The sequence below is a fragment of the Heloderma suspectum genome, chromosome 2, assembly GCF_057233095.1.
Source record: "Heloderma suspectum isolate Gila_16-S chromosome 2, 16-S_ref, whole genome shotgun sequence".
Classification (NCBI taxonomy): domain Eukaryota; kingdom Metazoa; phylum Chordata; class Lepidosauria; order Squamata; family Helodermatidae; genus Heloderma; species Heloderma suspectum.
The window spans coordinates 173,011,692-173,030,518 of NC_139459.1; the positions used below are offsets into that span (position 1 = coordinate 173,011,692).

At 43.6% G+C, this 18,827-nt stretch overlaps 1 protein-coding gene across 4 annotated transcripts in view; it reads left to right on the forward strand.

Moving 5' to 3' along the window:
- Positions 1-18,827, forward strand: part of FAM120C (family with sequence similarity 120 member C) — a 49,094-nt gene that overhangs the window by 29,560 nt on the left and 707 nt on the right. Inside the window, exons 16-18 of one of the 4 annotated variants that reach the window (XM_084836121.1) lie at positions 410-505; positions 14,715-14,858; positions 15,942-16,114. In XM_084836121.1, coding sequence (XP_084692247.1) covers positions 410-505; positions 14,715-14,858; positions 15,942-15,956 — 255 coding nt within the window. In that variant the 3' untranslated portion in view covers positions 15,957-16,114. The other 3 variants (XR_014788028.1, XM_084836120.1, XM_084836119.1) reach the window with 3 other exon arrangements.

Here is an 18,827-nt window from a genome sequence, read left to right on the forward strand (position 1 = left end):
AGCTATGTATGGTTATTCCACCAGGACGGAATAGCTTAATATTCAGGCCTTAGCTAATCACTTTCTCCTAGTCCTTCTATAATACCACACACGAACCTACAGATCTTCTCTCTCCTCTCTGACTGCCAGCAGACTAACACTGTCAACTGTCATTTCCCAACCACTCTTTTTCACTTAGCTAGAATCCTCAGCCAATCAGAACTGAATTTACCTGATCTAGGCCCATCTATAAATATTCAACACGATTATCTCTTACCCCCTTCAGAACGGCACCAATCAACTACTATACAGGCCTTTGACAGTAATAAAGGAAGGCCTCAGGCATACTCAGATACATTATAGCCTCTCAGAGGCCAAAGCAAACATTACAGAACAACAACAGTTATATACCTGGCATTTCTTCACACAGGGCTCTACCGATGGAGCTGCAAAGATGCCAGAGTTCAACAACAACAACAGCAGTAGCAGCAACAGCAGCGGTGGCAGCAGCCGCCCACAGTCCCAGGTGAATGGGAACGGGGGCACCACCCCTACAGTGGGCAAGGATCCAGGGGCTGGAGCATGCCCTTCAGCCACATCACCTTGTGCCTTAGCCAGAGACGCTGACTCATGCAATAACAATAGCCCTTTCTTCGGGACGCTGAGTGGGGACCCTGAACAGTGCCCAGAGAACAAGCTTCCCTTCCCAGCTCTGCAGAAAGAGGAATGAATAGAAGCCGTGGTGGATCCGATTAGCAAAGGGGGACGGGGTGGAGAGAGAAGAAGTTGTGATGCTACCGAGGGGCAGCTGGGGCGGGGAGAGATGCAAATCTGTAGAATGCAAACATCAGGTCCTGGGGGGAATGTCATTAGCAAAGGGGGTGGGGGAGAGAAAGTGAGCTTCCTTGATATCTCTCACTGCAGCATTTGGAGGGTTTGTATGATGAAGTCTGATCACTTGTGAACAGCAGATATTAGTGTTGGATGAAGTGGAATGGCTTGGGGCTCTTGTCCCATCCTGGATGACCACTTCAGCTTTTTCTGCCCCTTGAATTTGCCACTGTGCCAGTCGGATCCACAAGGGTGGTATATTTTTTCTTCTTTTTTAAGTTTATTTTTAATTTGTTTTCTTTTTTTTTAATTTTATAGGGGAGGGGGGAGAGTCTTTTTAGGGGGCAAGAATTCTGGATTTTGGGAAGGGGATATTTTTAAAGGAGAAAAAGCCGGCAAGGTTTTATTTTAAAATGGGGCAGATTTTTCCTGCCTTTCTTGTTAATTTCTTGCCAACTCCCTACCATCAGGCCAAACAGCAGTGTTGCTCTGGGGGTTGGTGATAATGGTATGGAGTAAAGGGGGGTGGGGGTGGGGGTGGGGAGACCATGATTTTTAAAAGAGAAAAAGAGAGTAGCACAGCTATTACAGTTTATACACAAGGCGTGTATAGTGTTCAGCTTGTGCTTTTTATTATATATGAGAGATTATATTTATATATAACATGAATAGAGCTATATATAAATATGAACACAGCAGACCCGGAAGGGGTGAAAATGTTCCCGGGAGACAACTTAAGCGCTATGCGTTTTATGAATTAAAGGCCTTCTTCCCCAGTTGCCAGCAACTGGCCCTTGTTACAGGGCTGCTGGGCTGGATGAGGCAGGCCTCCTGATATCAGACAAAAAAGTCTTATCCTTAAAACAGACGAGCACTTACTGTTACAATTCAGGACCATGAGCAAATGGATATGGTTGGGGCTGCAAAGAGGGTGTAGGTGGATCGCCACCCAGTTGGGAAGGGGGGTTGGGGAGACAAAGGTATTGGTCCAACCTGGAGCCTAGCGGAGGCTGGTAGCTGATGTTCTAGTTGTAGTTGTCTTTGAAAAGGGTGACCAGGATAATTTGAAAGCTGTTCAAGTGGAGATGATTTACTTTTCTCTATAGACAGGGCTGTGTATACTCTGCAGCTTCAGCACACAACCTGGAATCTGGTGCAGAATTTGGCATTTTAGGAATCACTGTTTTTAGTGTAAAAAAAGACCACAACCCAAGACTATTTTTATCAGCAATGATTATGGGAAAATACTTTAAAGGGATAGCTAGTTTCTGGGAAGAGACCTGGTCAAGGTTTTCAGTGTGTTGTGGGAATAATGGGGGAACTTCAGTGCCTTGCACAACTATCCCTCTCTCATGGCTAGTACTCCTTGTCCCACTGCCCTGGGGGGGTCACCTAATCTCATTTTCTGCCCTTTGGTCCAATCCTTGCCTTCTGCCACCTTGCCATCCTTGGAAAACTTGAAAATGTTGAATTTCAGAAGCTGAATAAGCTATGTAAAATAAGCTAGTACACTATATAAGAAAAATGCACAAGCGATTTTGTGTGCTGAAGTTGCCATTTAATGCAGAGTGCATACAGTTTTGATTATAAAGAGTGAGTAAAATGGGTGGTTTCAAAATGAATCAAGTAACGGGGGCAAGGGGGTTAAGATGAACAAGATTAAAATTCTGTTGAAAAGAGAACTTTAAACCAATTTTTCAGCTGTGTACATGCATGCAGACTTACAGTGCATATTTCAGTCTGATTTCTTAAATCTGCCATGGCACATGCCTCCAATTACTAGATTGTGAGGTTGTCAGAATAATCACTCCAACCTGAAATGTGCTTTGATTTTAATTTCTGCCTTCTGCTATCAGTCACTTCTCTGGCAGGCTGACTGTTTCACCGCACAGATGAAACTGTTCCCTGGGGAAATGACTCAGGGCTGGTTCTTCTTTGACCAAAATCAGGACAGACAAAAGAAAGCATTTTTTTGTTTTGCATAATAAATGAATGAAATTCACTGCTAGAAGATAAAAGGTGATGGCAGCTAATGTAGATCCCTTTAAAAGGGGATTAGGCCAGTTCATGGGGAGGAAGGTCTATAAATGTTTCTTAGCCACAATAGTTAAGTGGAATCTACATGTTCAGAGGCAGCAAGCTTCCGAATTTCAGTGGCTGGGGAGCAACAGCACGTGGATGGGCAGGGAATCCACTCCCTTATCGATTTCTGTGACTATAAAAGGGCAGTTAAGGTGTGCTTAAGACCTAAAGCAGGGGTGGCGAACCTCTTTTCTGTCAAGGGCTGCATTCCTTTGGGGATAATCTGTTTGGGCTACATGCTACTGGTGGGCAAGACCAGACCCAAAAAGTAGGCAGAGCAATCCCCTTTTCTTTCTGCTTCCGACACTCCCCCCCACATTTTTCTGTCTGTCTCTCTCTGCCACCCACTTTTCTCCCCTGCAGCACACTGCTGGGCTAAAGCTAAGCGCTCAGACTGGGCCTTGGGATCTCCTGGGGAGCTGAGAAAACTTTCCAGTGGCTGCAGGTGCTGGGTCTCTGGGAATGATCCACAGCTGCTAGAAGATGAGCAGCGGCTGGAGGTTGTCTTTTCTCCATTTTGGAGATCTCTGGAGAGAATGCAGTATGCCACAAGTGGGAGAAGCAGCTGCTCTTCCCTTTAGGACATTGTGACCCACCATATGTTTTGACCTACAACTCCTATGATCCCTCACCATTGGTTATGCTGGCTAGAGCTGATGGGAGTTATAGGCCAAAATACCTGGAAGGCCATAAGTTCCCCATCCGTGCTCTTGGACAATACCTATAGCAGTCGGGGAACAGAGGAGATGAAGATGATGACACTGCTGTTTAAAATCTTAAATATTCTTTTTCCCTGATCTGTGTGGTTGGGTTATGGAACCTGGGCAACAGACTAGGTTTTAGAAGACAGAGGAGAGCTCACAAAGTTTGAGAGATACTGATTTAAAGCACAAGAAGTGATTTGAAGTTTGAGGTCTAAGGGCAACTGGATTCCCAGCCCAGCCCTTCACAATTGGACCTTTACTATCATCTGTATTATTCAAAGCAGCTGAAAACCAGCTGCTAGAAATTCCTATTCGCTCAACATCCAAATGTACTGAAACCTTATCCTTAAAGTTACACCATCTTCTCCGTTCTGAATAGCTGTGGGAATGGTGAGGAGGGGGAATCCAGAAAGAAATATGTTGCCTCATTTATAGATGGCAATGCTCTGAAATAGTTTCTACCTTTGTGGTTGGGATACAGCACATTGGTAATTCCTGAGAATAGAAGAATTGCCTTGCTGAGTCAAACCAAGAATTCGACACTCTTGTCTCAAGTGGTGGCTGACTAGATGCCCTTGCTATGATTCCCTCTGGTTTGTCCCTCTGAGCATTTGGCCCATCCTCAGCAGGTTCCATTGAACATTTAGAAAGCAGAGTGACAGGGTAGATCCCTCACATTTGGGGGATGGGAGAGGGTGCAACATTTTTTGAGCAGTTACCTTTCATTACATACCTACTTCCCTTGGTTCCAACCCTTTCTTTCCAATTACTGTTCCCATCCCAACTTTTGGACATACAACTTATTTCTACAGGGAAGCCTGAGATAAAACCTCAATGTCCAATAAGCTCAAGTGTACAGGTTAAGTAAATGAATGGAAATTTGTCCACATTTCATTAAAATCCTACTCAGAAGGTGGCTTTTTTTGTACTAGAATCTAGCTAGAATACTGTGTTCAGAATTATAGTACGTACACACACATGCACACATCACAGTTTTTGCTAAGAAATGTCACAAGAGGAACCAGCTTATATTAATAATAGTTCTTTTAGCTATCACTTTTAGGGAAAGGTCTTCTCAACTAGAAACAGTTGACTGGAGTTGCTGAGAAAAGGGGTATGTGACCTGGAACCATAGAGGAGCAAAGCATGCAATGTGCCTGAAAGCTTTCAAATTAAGCATTAGATGCCCATACTCTGACTTTTCTTTTGAGGCAGAAGAGGGAACCCAGTGCAGATTTTCAGATACCAGTTTGGGAGGAATCCAGCCTGTATTTCTCTTGAGATGGTCTCAGGAGCTATGCTTTGTGTGTTATGGCTGTAGACAAGGCAGAACTTAAAATCACACATCAAAGGTATTTGAACCAGGCTTTTCAAAAAGCACCCTAGCTTCCGTCTCAAATGGATTAAGCCAACTATCTTGGGGAGCTGGTGGGGAAGAATGAACAACCTTGCTTTTTAATTGTGCCCTCCATCACAAAATGTGCTCTGGTCTGCAATTGACTTGGTGATGTAGAGGTACCTATTTTATTCCCAGAGTTAAGGGTGAGAATGGTGAGTATAATCATCCTGATGTAATGATACTTCCTGTCATATAAACAGGACATTATTTAACCACTTCCTTTGGGAGTGGGATTCCCAAATGAGGTTTGGGAAGTGGGTTGGTATCTTTAAAAGGTGTTTAAAAGGGAGGAGATACCTAACACCCCTTTTCTCTTGGGGTGTTTCAGCCACTTTAACATGACAGTATTTACTGGAGAGAAAGAAAACTTCCTCTCCTGACCAATAACCTAAATTTCCAAGCAACTTAACTATTGCCAGTTCTGAGGTCTGCCCGCAGAACTAGAAAGACACCTGCCTGCTTAGGTCAGTCAGTCACACAGGTTTGCTAACATGCAAGTTAACATACTATAATATCATTGGGGAGGGGGGTAGTTGGAGCTGTGTCTGTCTTCTGTTGTATTCATTTTCTTATACCATATTTCCAGTGCTTGAGAAATGGAATCCTTTGCAGCTGGATCAGATCTTTTTTCTCTTGGCAATACAACTAAGCAAGTGTATTGATTGTAAGAGATGGAGGGATTAATTTGGCTTTATTGTCTGTCTGGGGTGCAGACATTAGTGGCACTCAGGTGCAAACTAGCCCCACCTAGACCGTAATAAGAAAATACTATTGTGAAATCCGTGCCCCAGGGGGTTGTGTATGCTATGATTCTTTTGGGGTGCAGAATGTGGCATAGAATTCAGTTTCTTCAGATTCCCAGCTTTAAAAAAAAGTTTCTAATCCTCATGGTTAAAAGATATTCCTAAAATTGTGTTTGCAACATGTGGGTGAAATTGCTGATGCCGGAGGGGTGGTTGAATAAGATTTACGGGATTAGGGCAGGGTTTCTACTCCATTCAAGGACCATTCACACCAGGCAAAATTAGGCAATTTTTTTTAAAGGCAGAATAAATTATGCAAAATAAGACTGTGCAAATATGTATCATTTGCATAATGTATACAGGTAGCAGAATTCAGTGTTTGCATATGTTAGATTTTATTTTGGATCAAAGTACACCCAGACCCAAGCTAGGAAGAAATTAAGTTTGAAGTAAGTCAATTCTAGATCCCATTGTAAGGTTTCCTTTTAAATTTGTAGCAGTTATTTTTATGCCATTTTGTCCTGAATAGCTCCCTGTTTGCTGAGCTGAAAAGGTAGCAGGCATCTTTAAAATATCTCATGGGAATGTTAGGTGCTTCCATGTTGTGGGTGGGTGAGATAATTAATCTTGAGAAATTTTTAATCTGAAGCCCAGTGTTCCAGTAAAGTCAAAGAGGTGGAGGAACTTTACTGGCTTTGTTTCTCCTACAATATAGGAGCTGCATTGTAGAACCTACATGGATCCAAACGACAAGACACCCACACTCCATACATACCTTTGGACTTTTGAACATTTTGGGGGTTGCATCCAGTGTTATTCCTATTTAGAGTAGACCCATTGAAATGAATGGGGCTTAAGTTAGACTAACATTGGATTCAACCTTTGTCTTTAGTTTCACTACAATTGTCTAAGGCTCCATTTTTTTGCATAATGTTAATACTCTCACTGACATGACCGAATGTAAAATAACATCTCTGATGTGATGCACATTGATTGCTTCATGATGCAAGAGCCAAACTATGACATTTTTTTCATCCATAATGAGAAGTAATAATTAGATTCATGCCCTCAGTGTCCAGTAGGTTTCCCGATAGCTGGAATGAATTGGAACTGAGTGAAATCCCATTTCTCAAGGCATGCCAGGCAGGTCTCTGGCATGCAGAACTAGAACAGATAATATCTGAATCCATTGTGTCAATTTGTGTGATGCAAGGATTCAGGTAGATCAAGAGTTCACAACTAGATCCCTAAGCTTTGGGAGGTTCAAATGGATCCTTCCCCCTACCCCCCAGTGCAAATCTTTTTTTTTTAGGCCAGAGCTGGGAGAAGTCTGTGGTGATTGGGCTGGAGGGTTTTAATACTTAAACTCCTTCAGGAGTGAGACTTGCTTCTGTGGGAACTGGAGAAGCCTTCTTTTTTCCCTCTGTGTTGACACACGTATAAATCAGCTGTAGCCAGTGTATGGCTGCTTGAGTAGGAGCCTGTGCTTTGGCTGGGATGGGTTAAGGAAGAACTTTGAGAAACATGATAACTGAGTAATGAAACAGGGCTGTTTCATCTACCTTGTGGCTTTATGTTACATCTACCTTGTGGCAAAACAGTGCTAATTCCCCATCTCTCTCTCCCTGCCCCCAGCCAGTGAGTTCTGATATCCTTTATATTTACAGCAGTTGTTAAAGAAGTCTATGTAATCTGATGCTAATCTTGGAGATGCTTTTGCTTGTAGGCCCAGAAATCAAAAAGTTTGTGCAGATACTTCATGCCATAAATAGTTGGCACTACGGCTACAATGATTCTCCCTGACCCTGCGAATTGAAACCCTGAATTTGCATACAAGTTTTGAGGGCTGCAGGTTCCAAATTTAGATTGTTTTGTGAAATCAGAAATTCACAGTCCCTGAACGTGGGGTGTTAGAGCTAAATGTTCAGATTTCAAAGACAACTCAAATATATAGCCTCTGACACAGACTTTCACATTCTGGAAATGCATTACATTTCAAATGTGTTGCTGAAAATGTTTTTAGCTCTGTTTACCGCACAGAATGTGATAAATATGACAAACATGGATATTAGTCCAGTTGTGATCCAGAGAAGCGTGAGAGGGGATACTATGTGTAGTGAAGATTATTTTGCCCACATTTCCAGAAAGCTGAAAGTTGCAAGTTACCTGTGAATTTCAGGAGTTTTAAAACATCTTGCAGTGAGGCATGTGGAGGCAACTGTATGGTAACAGAGAAAACAAAGCACATTGCAAAAATACCATTTGAAGATTCTTGCAAAGATCATAGCTGTTTGTGAAACAAATGGTAGTGACACTGTGGTAATCATGTACAGGCATCATATTTACTTAGTGAGGGAGGCCATGAGTAATCATGACATCTGTTGGACCTGAACAATCTATTGAAATACGTTCTTAAATCTTTGTGAGGATGGAGCTCTCAATAAGGAGTGTTCTTGCATTTTGTTGGCTGTGTAACACTTTAGACTCCCTCTGGGGCTGGATCAGTGAGTGATACAAATCAGTCCAGTTAATTAAAAGTCACTGGATCTGCACCCCACCTTCTGAGCCTTTCATCCCAATGGAGTAAGTCCCATTCATACCAGCTATGGAGATCACATTTATTATGAATCATTGCTGTGTTTTTAAGTTGGATGTTGACAGTTAATTGAAGTAATCTGATTCTCCTCCTACCATGCGATGGACATGCAGTGCCAACAAGAAAAGCCTCCCCTTTCATGGTAAAATGTGTTCCTGAGTTCAAATTTGCTTCCTCTAATGCAGCCTTCCTCAACCTGCTGCCCTGCTTTCTGGCTGGGGATGATGGGAGTTGTAGCCCAACACATCTGGAAGGCGCCAGGTCAGGGAAGACTACTGTTTGATAAAGGAAAGTTCCATTTTTAGTGTGAGTTCAAGTGGGAATAAACCTCTTCCTTGTAACTTCCCGTACTAGGCTCTAATTCTCAAAGCATGTTTCTTGGAAGTCCAGCAACCTTCATAAGGATTCAATCCATAAAATTGTAGGCATGGCTTTTTAGCATGCTTCCTTCATAGTCTTGTGACTTGTGGTGAGGGGGGGCTTTAATACCAACCTACCAACCAATATTACCTGCATTTCTCTTAAAAGTCTTTTCATCCCATCCTGAGGCAATAATGCAGGGTGTGACTATGGCTAACAGTTCCCAAGCTATGGCTACCAGTTGGCTTAGCCAGACCTTTTGAGAAACACAAGACTCCAAATATTCTTACAATATAAATATACTTGAAAAGACTAGGAAGTCTTTTTAGGGGCAGCTTTAAACCTTTTCTCGTGTGGTTTAGAATTCCAGCTTTTCATGGATTCAAAAGCAAAGAAGTGTACCCTTAGATCCCTGGGGGAAAGTCACAGACAAATGTTATGACAGGGACCTGAATTCTTGTGGAGGGGAATGGGGGTATCCCAGTCCCCGAGGTATATATGCATACACTAGAGCCTGTGAAGAAGACACAGTTTCACTGAGTAGCCAATTGGGGCAAAGAACCACCATTTCCCCCCCATCATTCAACTTTAAAAATAACCTAGGCTGTAAGTTCTAAGCATATTTACTTGGGTATAAGCCCCACTGAAATAATGGCACTTTCTTCTAAGTAAACATGGTTAAGGTCAGGCCGCAAGAATCCTAAGCAAACTACATGCTCTTTTTATGTTATTGTTTATTTTTAATCTAGATAGCAAAACTTTACTACCGAGGTTGAATTGTTATAGTAGCTAACTTACCTGACATGTATTTTGCTAAATATGCATGTTCTTCTATTTTTAATTTTCATTCTTCCCATCCCCCCCACCACAGTCTCTTCTGGTTTTACTTGTGCTGGTTTCTTTTCTTTCATTTTTTTAAAAGTCCCATTCTTCATGTTAAAAAGAAATCTAACAAATACACACCAGTTAGAAATCTTTCAGTCTTTGATTGCTATTTACTGCTCATTGCTTAAAGTCGCACATTGTTGCTCATTTTCTACTTATTTTTTAAGATTAGCATTTTTTTCTCTTCAATTTTGAAAGGCCAACCTCACTCTACCTGACCCACATGCACCTTATCTATCTATAATATTACCCTCTCAGATGGGATGTACACTTTCCTGACTATAACCATTGCTCTTGTATTTTGGTAGATGCTTCATTGATAGTAACTAAATGCCTAGTAAGATTTTAAAAGTAAAAACTTCAGTCTCAGTTGTTACTTTAAGCCAATCTTTCCCTTCACACATCCTCCTCGAGTAACCTTGAATTTGCATTTTTACCCTATATATATCTCCCCACTGCCACCTTTTAAAAATGTTTAGCCTAAGATTTTAGCTTTAAAGAGAAAACATACAAACCAATCTTTTGCCGAATTAGTAAATCTGATTTTTTTTTCTTGTTAGTGATCCCCTGTCAATTGCAAGTTCATGCTTTATTTATATGGGAAGGCAATGATAAATTCATTATTTCCCTTTTTTTTAAAAAAATTCTTTTTATGCTATTAACACCTGTTCTTAGTGGATGGATAAATGTTATCTTTACTACCCCCACCCCAACCTTGATAATCGAAGCCCCATCTCCCCAAGCCTTGCACCCCACAACAAGCTCGATAGGTTGTTGGGTTTTTTAATCAGTGTAAGTTTGGACAGGTTGCTCTAAATCAGGGGAAACTCGCAGTAGGTTTGCAATCAGAAAGCTTGGGTGTCTTTTGGGAATGTTTTTTGCTGGTGGAATCTGGGCACATCGTTCATCTGTTGATGATGGAGAGAGACTTACAGTGCTTAATAAAGTCTATTCTTTTAGTAAAAAAACCCTCAGAAGTGGTGTCTCTTACTCTTGTATTGAGCTCAGTAAAGGTACTGGTCCCGAAAAACAGAAGATCCCTCACATTCAGCACTATGTTTTGCTGCAACTCTACAGAAGTGCAGGCAAGAGAATGAAGTACCAGTTGAAGAATTCGGCTTCATACAGAATTCCTGAGAAGTGCCTGAATCAAACAGCACCAGGGAATCATAAACAAGCTGCTCTGACCTCCTTTGATGAAGACTGGGGTATACATATAATACACATTTAAAACAACTATTTAAATATATTGTCGCAGAATTTACTACTACTTCTAAAGTCTTGCAGTGCAATCCTATGCATGTCTACTCAGAAATCGGTCCCATTAAGTTGAAAGGGGCTTGCTCCCAGATAAATGTATATAGAATTACAGTCTTGCCGAACACAGTGTGTTTATTCTAGCTTCTACCCAAGTGCTTCTAGCCATGTGCAGGCAGCGTCTCTCTGCTTCCTGAAAAAGGGGGTTAAGAAAGTCAATCTAAGAATGAATGCCATGCCCCCTTTTGAAGGTTACCATCTTCTTTCTTGTTTTGAAAAAGATGTCTTGCAGAAAGCTGGAAAATCATCAACCGCAAAAGAATGTCCACCTTTACGTTGTCCTGTTCTGATAACTGCCTAGGAGAGAGTGCTTTTCCAGCCATGCTGGTAACATTCTGCCTGTTTGGTGATGAAAGAACTCTCCTGCACTTGCAACAAGACTGGTCTGTGGTGCAATATTAGCCTAGCTGCCTCTGTGCCAGAAACATCAGTATGTCTACCTACCTGGCTGGCATTTCTACCTCTACAGAAAACAATTCCTTTACAACCAAAGACGAATAAGCATTTATTCTGGGGAGGGGGCAGATAAACTCAGTATTATGCAAACTGAGAGCCAGATGGTCGTAAAACAGCAATGGGAAAGTGTTCTGTGCAATATGTACAGCCCAAAGTGCTACATAGCACCACTGCATTGTGCACCGCATCATTGGTCGGTCTTTAGGTGACTAGGGCCTGACTTAAGGTAGGGGGCTTTGATGTCATCAGAGCCTCGTGTGGCGCAGAGTGGTAGGCGGCAGTATTGCAACCGGAATTCTCCCCACGACCTGAGTTCGATCCCAGCAGAAGCCAGGTCTCGGGTAGCTGGCTCAGGTCGACTCAGCCTTCCATCCTTCCGAGGTCGGTAAAATGAGTACCCAGCTTGCTGGGGGAAAGGCAGTCACGACTGGGGAAGGCAATGGCAAACCACCCGCTATAGTCTGCCACGAAAACACCAGCGTCCCTCTAGGGGTCAGTACCGACCCGGTGCTTGCACAGGAGGAACCTTTCCTTTCCTTTGATGTCATCATCCCATTTCCTTTTTTAGAGGGCAGGGGTGTGGAAAAAAGGAAAAATAATACTCTAGACTTCACATTCATATTTGTTTAAACATCATGGTTTCCATACACACTGACTTGGTTCACATGTAATGGTAGCAAATTATGGTTAATTAACCCACAATTTGCTGGGGATGCGCAAAGCACGCAAGCTGCTTCTGGGTTGCAAAAACAACCTACCAAGACCCCATTCGTAGGTTAGCGTGACGTTCAAACTTGGGCACCTTGGGTTTGTGGGTTAAACAACCAAACTTAACCTATGATTTGCAACCTAGAAGTGGCTCGCATGTGGGGCAACAGTTTTGTCCTTCCCCAGGGATATTGTGGGATTTCTGTATTTAGCTAGATCTTGGATCCGCAGGTAATGTATTCCATGCCATATTCCAGAACAAAGTGTCACCATGGACATAGTAAGTTTACAAAATTCCTGGTATAAATGCACCAAATTTTTAAATAAAGGACACTTAGAAAAGGTGTGTGTTTTTATCTTTTACTTCAAAATCCCAAGCAGTTTCTACATGATTCACATCTGATATAAGAACACTGAAGACAAAAACCACAGTTGTCACAAACAAAACACATTTCCCAAAGCATTTTAAGGATCATTTAGGAACATTGCCTTTAAACGCCAACGCATCTTTCTCAATTACATTTATGAGCTGGGAGCAAAAAGGATCAGAGAAGTCAGTTAGGACTGGTGCCATTGTCCTCCTGAGGACAGATGCTGTGTCCCGTGAGAACCAGTGTTTGGTTCTGTGAGGTCAGGTGGAATGTCCTAAAATCCCTGTGCTCTGGCTTATCTTTCATTTCTTCTTACCTTGTTTAGTGTTTCCCACAACACAGGATTTAGAACAAACACAGTTACATTTTCCCCAAATTCAGCAGAAGTGTGCCTAAATGCCACAGCCAGGCCCATGGTCTTGCTGCTCTTGACCAGGTCTGCCAGCCTTGTAAAATGATGGTGCTGGTTGACCTCAAGCAGGGAATCTCTGTGTGGTTCCTGAGCAGTAGAAAAAATATCAGTGTCTGACAGGGTTCAAATCCCCAATTGAGCTTCGTCTCTAGGATCTGAGCTTGAGCTGTTTGCCGCCACTGAGCTTCATCTACATCCCAGGCATGTGGAAATAAAATAGGAAAATCCCAGGTAATGTGGAGGAAGGCTGAGACAGAAATAAGGATATGCAACCATTACAAAGTAATCTTTGCCTGCCTGGAGTTAGAGAGCAGGGCTTCTAAGGCAGGGGCTGTGACTTTCAGGCTGTAGTGTCCTTATCCTGACCAGCTGCCCGAACAGAAGCATGGAAAGCCAGTCCAAAAGAGCACATTCAGTTTCTGTTGTTGTGATTTTCTAATCTATATACTCCATAAGGGCCTTTTTCAGGGTCGGTGTAAATGCTGGAACGGCCCCTTTATTAATAATATTTTTTTTAAAGCCAGATGCCAAAAACAATGGCATGTGTTAGAAACACTTGAGAACAATATTTTAGGACTGTAACCCTTGAAATATTATATTATTAAACCCATAATGCCCAGAACCCATCCAGAACAGAATGGCCCAGAACAGCAACTTCCAAGTGAGCCAAGCAAAACAAATTCACCAGTCATACATGAGTTACATGAGATTGATATAATAAGCTACGAAACATCCACAGAAACCACATTCAGATACCGGTAACATGGGTAATGTTTCAGTTTGGGATTTGGACTTAGGCCATAAGCAAAATGCTCCATAGAAGAGGCTGCATTAAACTCTGCAGTTTAAGCTAAGATTAAACTCTATAGAAATTGTTTTTTTTATGATGGATGTACTTCCATTTTATAGGGAATATTCCCTTAAAATAGAGGACTTGAGACAAGCAGGGGAGTAAAGAGAAAACTTCAGATACAGAATGTTGGGTCAAAGGTTTATCCTGAACACAGGAAGTATTACATTGGTTGGTCCTCTTTATGAAAATGGGCTCACACGCATTCATATACACTAGTGAGATCACTGGATCAACTGGTGTTTGGGGTTTGTTCGTTTAATACTAGAAGCAGCCTTTCAGGTTACACTAAACGCTTCTTCGGGCTCAGGTTAAGAGATCAAGCATCACACTTGCCAGGGAGTCTACCCGATGCTTACCTAGTTGCAGAGGCTTACTGGCCACTGCTGTTGGCATGGGGACTGCCTGGGCTGCATGCAGACACAACACTCTGACATCATGTATGATGTCGCAAGCAGGAGAAGCTCCAAGTCTTGGCAAAGTGAGAGGCAGTTAACAGTCTGAGGCTTGTTGAGACAGCTCTTCATGGCAGGTGATAAAAAGCTATACTGAGTTTTATTGGGGGGGGGGGGTTGGAATGACTTACAGAGGCAGTTCATGTGGTCCTTCTCTGGGTATCTCGTAAAGCTGAGGTATTGAACCAAAATTGGGTGGGGGAAGCCCCTTTCCCCAAGGAGGCAGAGCGGGTGAAGCCAGGGTGTAGTCGGTAGAGTCCCCATCGACCCTCCTTTGGAGGACTGAGGGGGCTTGACTGCCTCGGCTTTGCTGTGCATGGGGCTTCCCTGAACAGGAAAGCCCATGAGCAATGAAGCAGCAGTGCTGTGGAATGCCCGCTGTTTGGAGATCAGAGAGAACTGTGGGGATTCCGCTCAATTCCCAGACATCATGAGGACACATGATCCTGTTGAACAAGAAGTATGCAGTCTCAGAGGTGACCATTGGTGAGGTGATCTATCACTTGTTGTAGAACTAACCTCTCTCTCTCTCTCTCTCTCCCCCCCCCCCTCCTCTGGTCTCACAGGTTTGTTTCTGCCCTCTGAGGAATCTAGTGGCAGATAACATCCATCTCCTGGCCTACTCTTCCACCAGTCTGTGTGCCTTGAGCATCAGAAAACCATTGCATGTTTTAAAGATAGTTTGCAGCTCTTTGCAGGATTTTTGTGGGGTACAATTGTTTTTGGACTTCTCATCGTATATGAACTGGGACACACTGAGTTTTTGAAAGACTCCTTACCTTGTATATATCTTAGATTAATATTATTATGACAGCAAAACATTTGATGGAGAAGGAATATATTAAGATTACAATAATCTTGGGGGGAAAGGATGAAACATGAGTTCTTGATGGCAAAAAAGACAGACAGTTACATCAGCAAAATAATCCTTTTCATTTTTTAGGAAGCCTGTCTTAAAATTGTTTACATACATTTGAGAGGGTACCTCTCCATTCCATAGTACAGAGTTAGTTGGGACACTTCTTTTATTTCAGCTCCCACTTCTTGTTTCAAGGGTAAAATATTTTGCTTTAAACCTCAGATCTTTTTTATATTGGTTATTTTAGCAAGCAACATTCTTGGAAATTATATTCTTTCCCACACAACAAAGCAATTATTTAATTTGCATTCTAATTCATTCCTGATCTTATGCAACTATGCCCAAAATGAACATCATCAGTGTGTTAATGCAAGCTTTCACGTCAGCCAGCAACATTCAAGGCAATGTGGCCAGCGTCCTACTCAAACAAGCCATGTATGACATGAAGAAGACACCAAGATCGCATGGTTAGACATTAATGTGCAGTTAGGCCAATGTGAGAGATTGTGAGTGGGCACTCCTCCTCAGTACAGAAATACAGTAATGTCTAACAAGCCCAAATTAATGGGGGAAGAATGTCCAAAACATGCAGCGAGCCATACATTCAGATAAACCAGAGTTCTGTTTATACAACATTTCATTAACTGGTGGGCCCTTGATGAATGTACATCAAGCCACACCATCTTACCTGTAAACCTTCTACACAATCCCAGGTGTGTGGGCGTGGGTGCTTGGAGATACTCAGAAATTAAGAAACAACGTGCCAAGTGGCACTCTGCATTGGCTTTTGTTTTTATCTCATTTTCACAAGGCCCAAAGTCTGAACACTGGGACTGAATGCTGGTTCTTGGGCTGACCTCTGGCTTGCATTAAGCCCTACACCAAACATTATGAAATGAGCAAAGTGCTCTGAAAATTTCCCCTTATTTCTTAGACCAAGCCTACGTAGGCTGTGACCTACCCGTGGATATACTCACAGGTATTCTGGTAGACGTCTGGAACCACTTCCCAGCACAAGTGACCATCAAGCTGCTAGAGGCCTTCTAAGAACAGCTGCTATCACAGAACAGCACCCTTGGCGTCCTCAGAAAATGTGAAAGCAAAGGTAGAGTTTCTCACCCCAAATCACTTTGTTATGAAATCTCTGAATATGTATGGATGACATCTCAGATGATTTTTCATGTTATTGAAATATATATTGATAACTGTAAACAAACAAACAAACCAGGTCACATGACTGCCAGAGTGAACCTGGGAAAGCTATTGACCTCAGCCCTGGATTTGCCAGGCTCTACCCATGGTCCACCAAATTATTTCAGATATTGCCTTGGTTACACCTGGTTTTCACTTAATCCACTTGGCTCCTCTCCAAGGCTGGCCACATGAGCAGCTGCAGGCCTGATGCCGTGCTCTGGTGACCCTTCAGAGCAAGGTGGCCAATGAGCTCTTTGAGAAAGGTGACAGGTTCTGCTCTCCAGAGAGCCCACCAGGCCCACATACCTTGCTCTCAGAGCTCCTTCCTTGGAGTGAGGCATTGTGGGCAAGGTAGCCCTGGAGACAGTCTCTGTGGCCACCTCATCCACAATGCCTCACTCTGAGGAAGAGCCCCTCAGAACAAGGCGCTGAGGGAGACAGCAGTGCGTGTCCTCCTGCCTTCAGGCAGCAGGGTATCTTGTGCTGCCCCTGCCCCCTGACCCTGCCCCCTGCCCCTGCCCCTGCCCCAGCCTGGCTCTGCTACCTTGACCCTGGCTAGGAGGCCATTATGATTTGTTTAAGTCCATTCTTAACTATGTGATTTAAAATTCCATGTATTTTCAAAATACCGATAATTTGACGTGCAATTCTTTTTGGAGAAAGCGTTCTGACAAATTTCAAATTATTCTAAATTGTGGGGCTGTGGAAGGTTGGATGCAGCAGGGGCTTACACCCCAGCCAGCCCAACCAGATGTAAACATGGTCAGACCAGAAATGATCTGGAGTGCTGGCAGCCAGCTGCCCAATGCTCCTGCACCCTCCTTGCAGGTGTATAAGGAGCAGAGGCAGCCGAGGTGGGGATGGGTGGAACGGAAGCGGAGGCTGCAGTCAGAGGGACGGAGTAGACGGAGCTCCGATCAGAGCCGGAGTCACACTAAAGCCTCCCATGAGGACTGCAAGGGGAATGGGGACCCACTGAGCTTTTTCTGTCTAGGGCCCAGGCATATGCCAGCTCATGGTGGGCCAGAGATATTGCTAGGGAAAGTGGAGGTTGGAAAACTGCAAGAGGCACTATTGTATCAACTAGAGATGTGAAGGCTTGGGGGGAGACTGGGAAAAAAATAGAATTCGGGAAAACCTCCGCCCGCAAATTTCCCGAAGACCCCTCGAAAAAAAATCTTTTACAACGTTTCTCTGTCCCCCGCCCCCCAGGTCTTCACATCTCTAGGAATGATGACTGCATAATGGGAAATTGGCACAAAAGCAAATACAGGACAAAAGAGGAATTGTACCAGAGAAAAGCCACGATGAGGTGATGAGCTGGGCTTCTTGCCTCTAGTCTAGGGGCTAGGGTGGGGGAGGGTCACACACAGCCCATGCAGCCCCCACCGTCCCCCAGTACAGTCCTCGCATAACCTTTTTTTTTAACCAGGGGAAAAAAATTAAAATGTTGAGGCTTTTTTTTTACTCCCCCCGACACCCCTTTCTCAGCGACACTGCAGTGGTAGGAGTGCAGTGCCCCCAGACTATGTGAAGTTGCCCAGCCTGGGCTAGAGCAAGAAGAGCCCAGTGGTTATCTTTCTCTGACGAAAGAAGCGTGAGGCTTGGGCTCTAATGCCTTATAAAAAGGGGCTCCACTTCACAGGTTCTTTGAAGAACTTTATGAATTGCCCTGTGTACTAGTGAGCCCAGCCCTCCTGGAGACGGAACTGAGCACCTGCAATTTTGACTGGATATTATTTGTATGGTACAACACTATGGTCCGGTTGAGGTTGATTTGGTGCCAGTGGGAGCTTTCCTGCCATTATGAATACTGAGCGGGCAGGGTAGGGGAGACTCCAATCAGGGCAGGGGCAAAGGACTGAAGCCCTCACCCCACAACATACGCCATGATCCTGCTCCGGCTGCTGCCACCTATTTGTTAAAGAAAAATTAACCACATGCAGCCAAAACATGTGGCAAACATCATGTCTTGTTTGACTGTCAGTATCTGCTGTTGCTGGGCCTATTTTAAAGTCCATTTCCTTGAAAACCGTAATGGCTATAGCAGCAATTCTTTGTTCCTCTACCTGTTGGGTATGCAATTGACGCAGTTATGGGACTGACACTAAAATCTGAGAGTTAGGAGAAATCCCAGCTCTATAGAACCTTATTCCATTACAAGACTAACCTAAGTCTGGTTAAAAGTGGTCTGTTCTGTTCAACTCCAGGGATGGGGTCGGACTTCCAGCAGGGGCGGAGCGAATCACCTGCCATATTAGAATAAGGCACAGGGCTTCCAGACCGATGTGACGTAGCCTTTTCCATTACTCTTGTGTGTGTTGTGCCCAGTGTGTGTGTGTGGGTAAGGCCTCTCTCTGCCCCACTGCAGGCTGAACCGGCCACAGAGATGGTGTCCTTATGAGGCAGATCAATGGGGCACAGGGGAGAAGGGGGTACACCTCCAGAAAACACCACGGGACAGTAACGACTGGGATGGCCCAGGCTGCCTGGGCTTCTGTTCTTGGACCAGAGGGAGGTATATTGCCCGGAAAGGCGGCTGTGCAAGCGAGAGGCAAGCTGAAACTGAAAAGACCTCAAAGGCTTTCTTCGCACAGAGCTTTTATCCTGGGATTGACATTGCTCC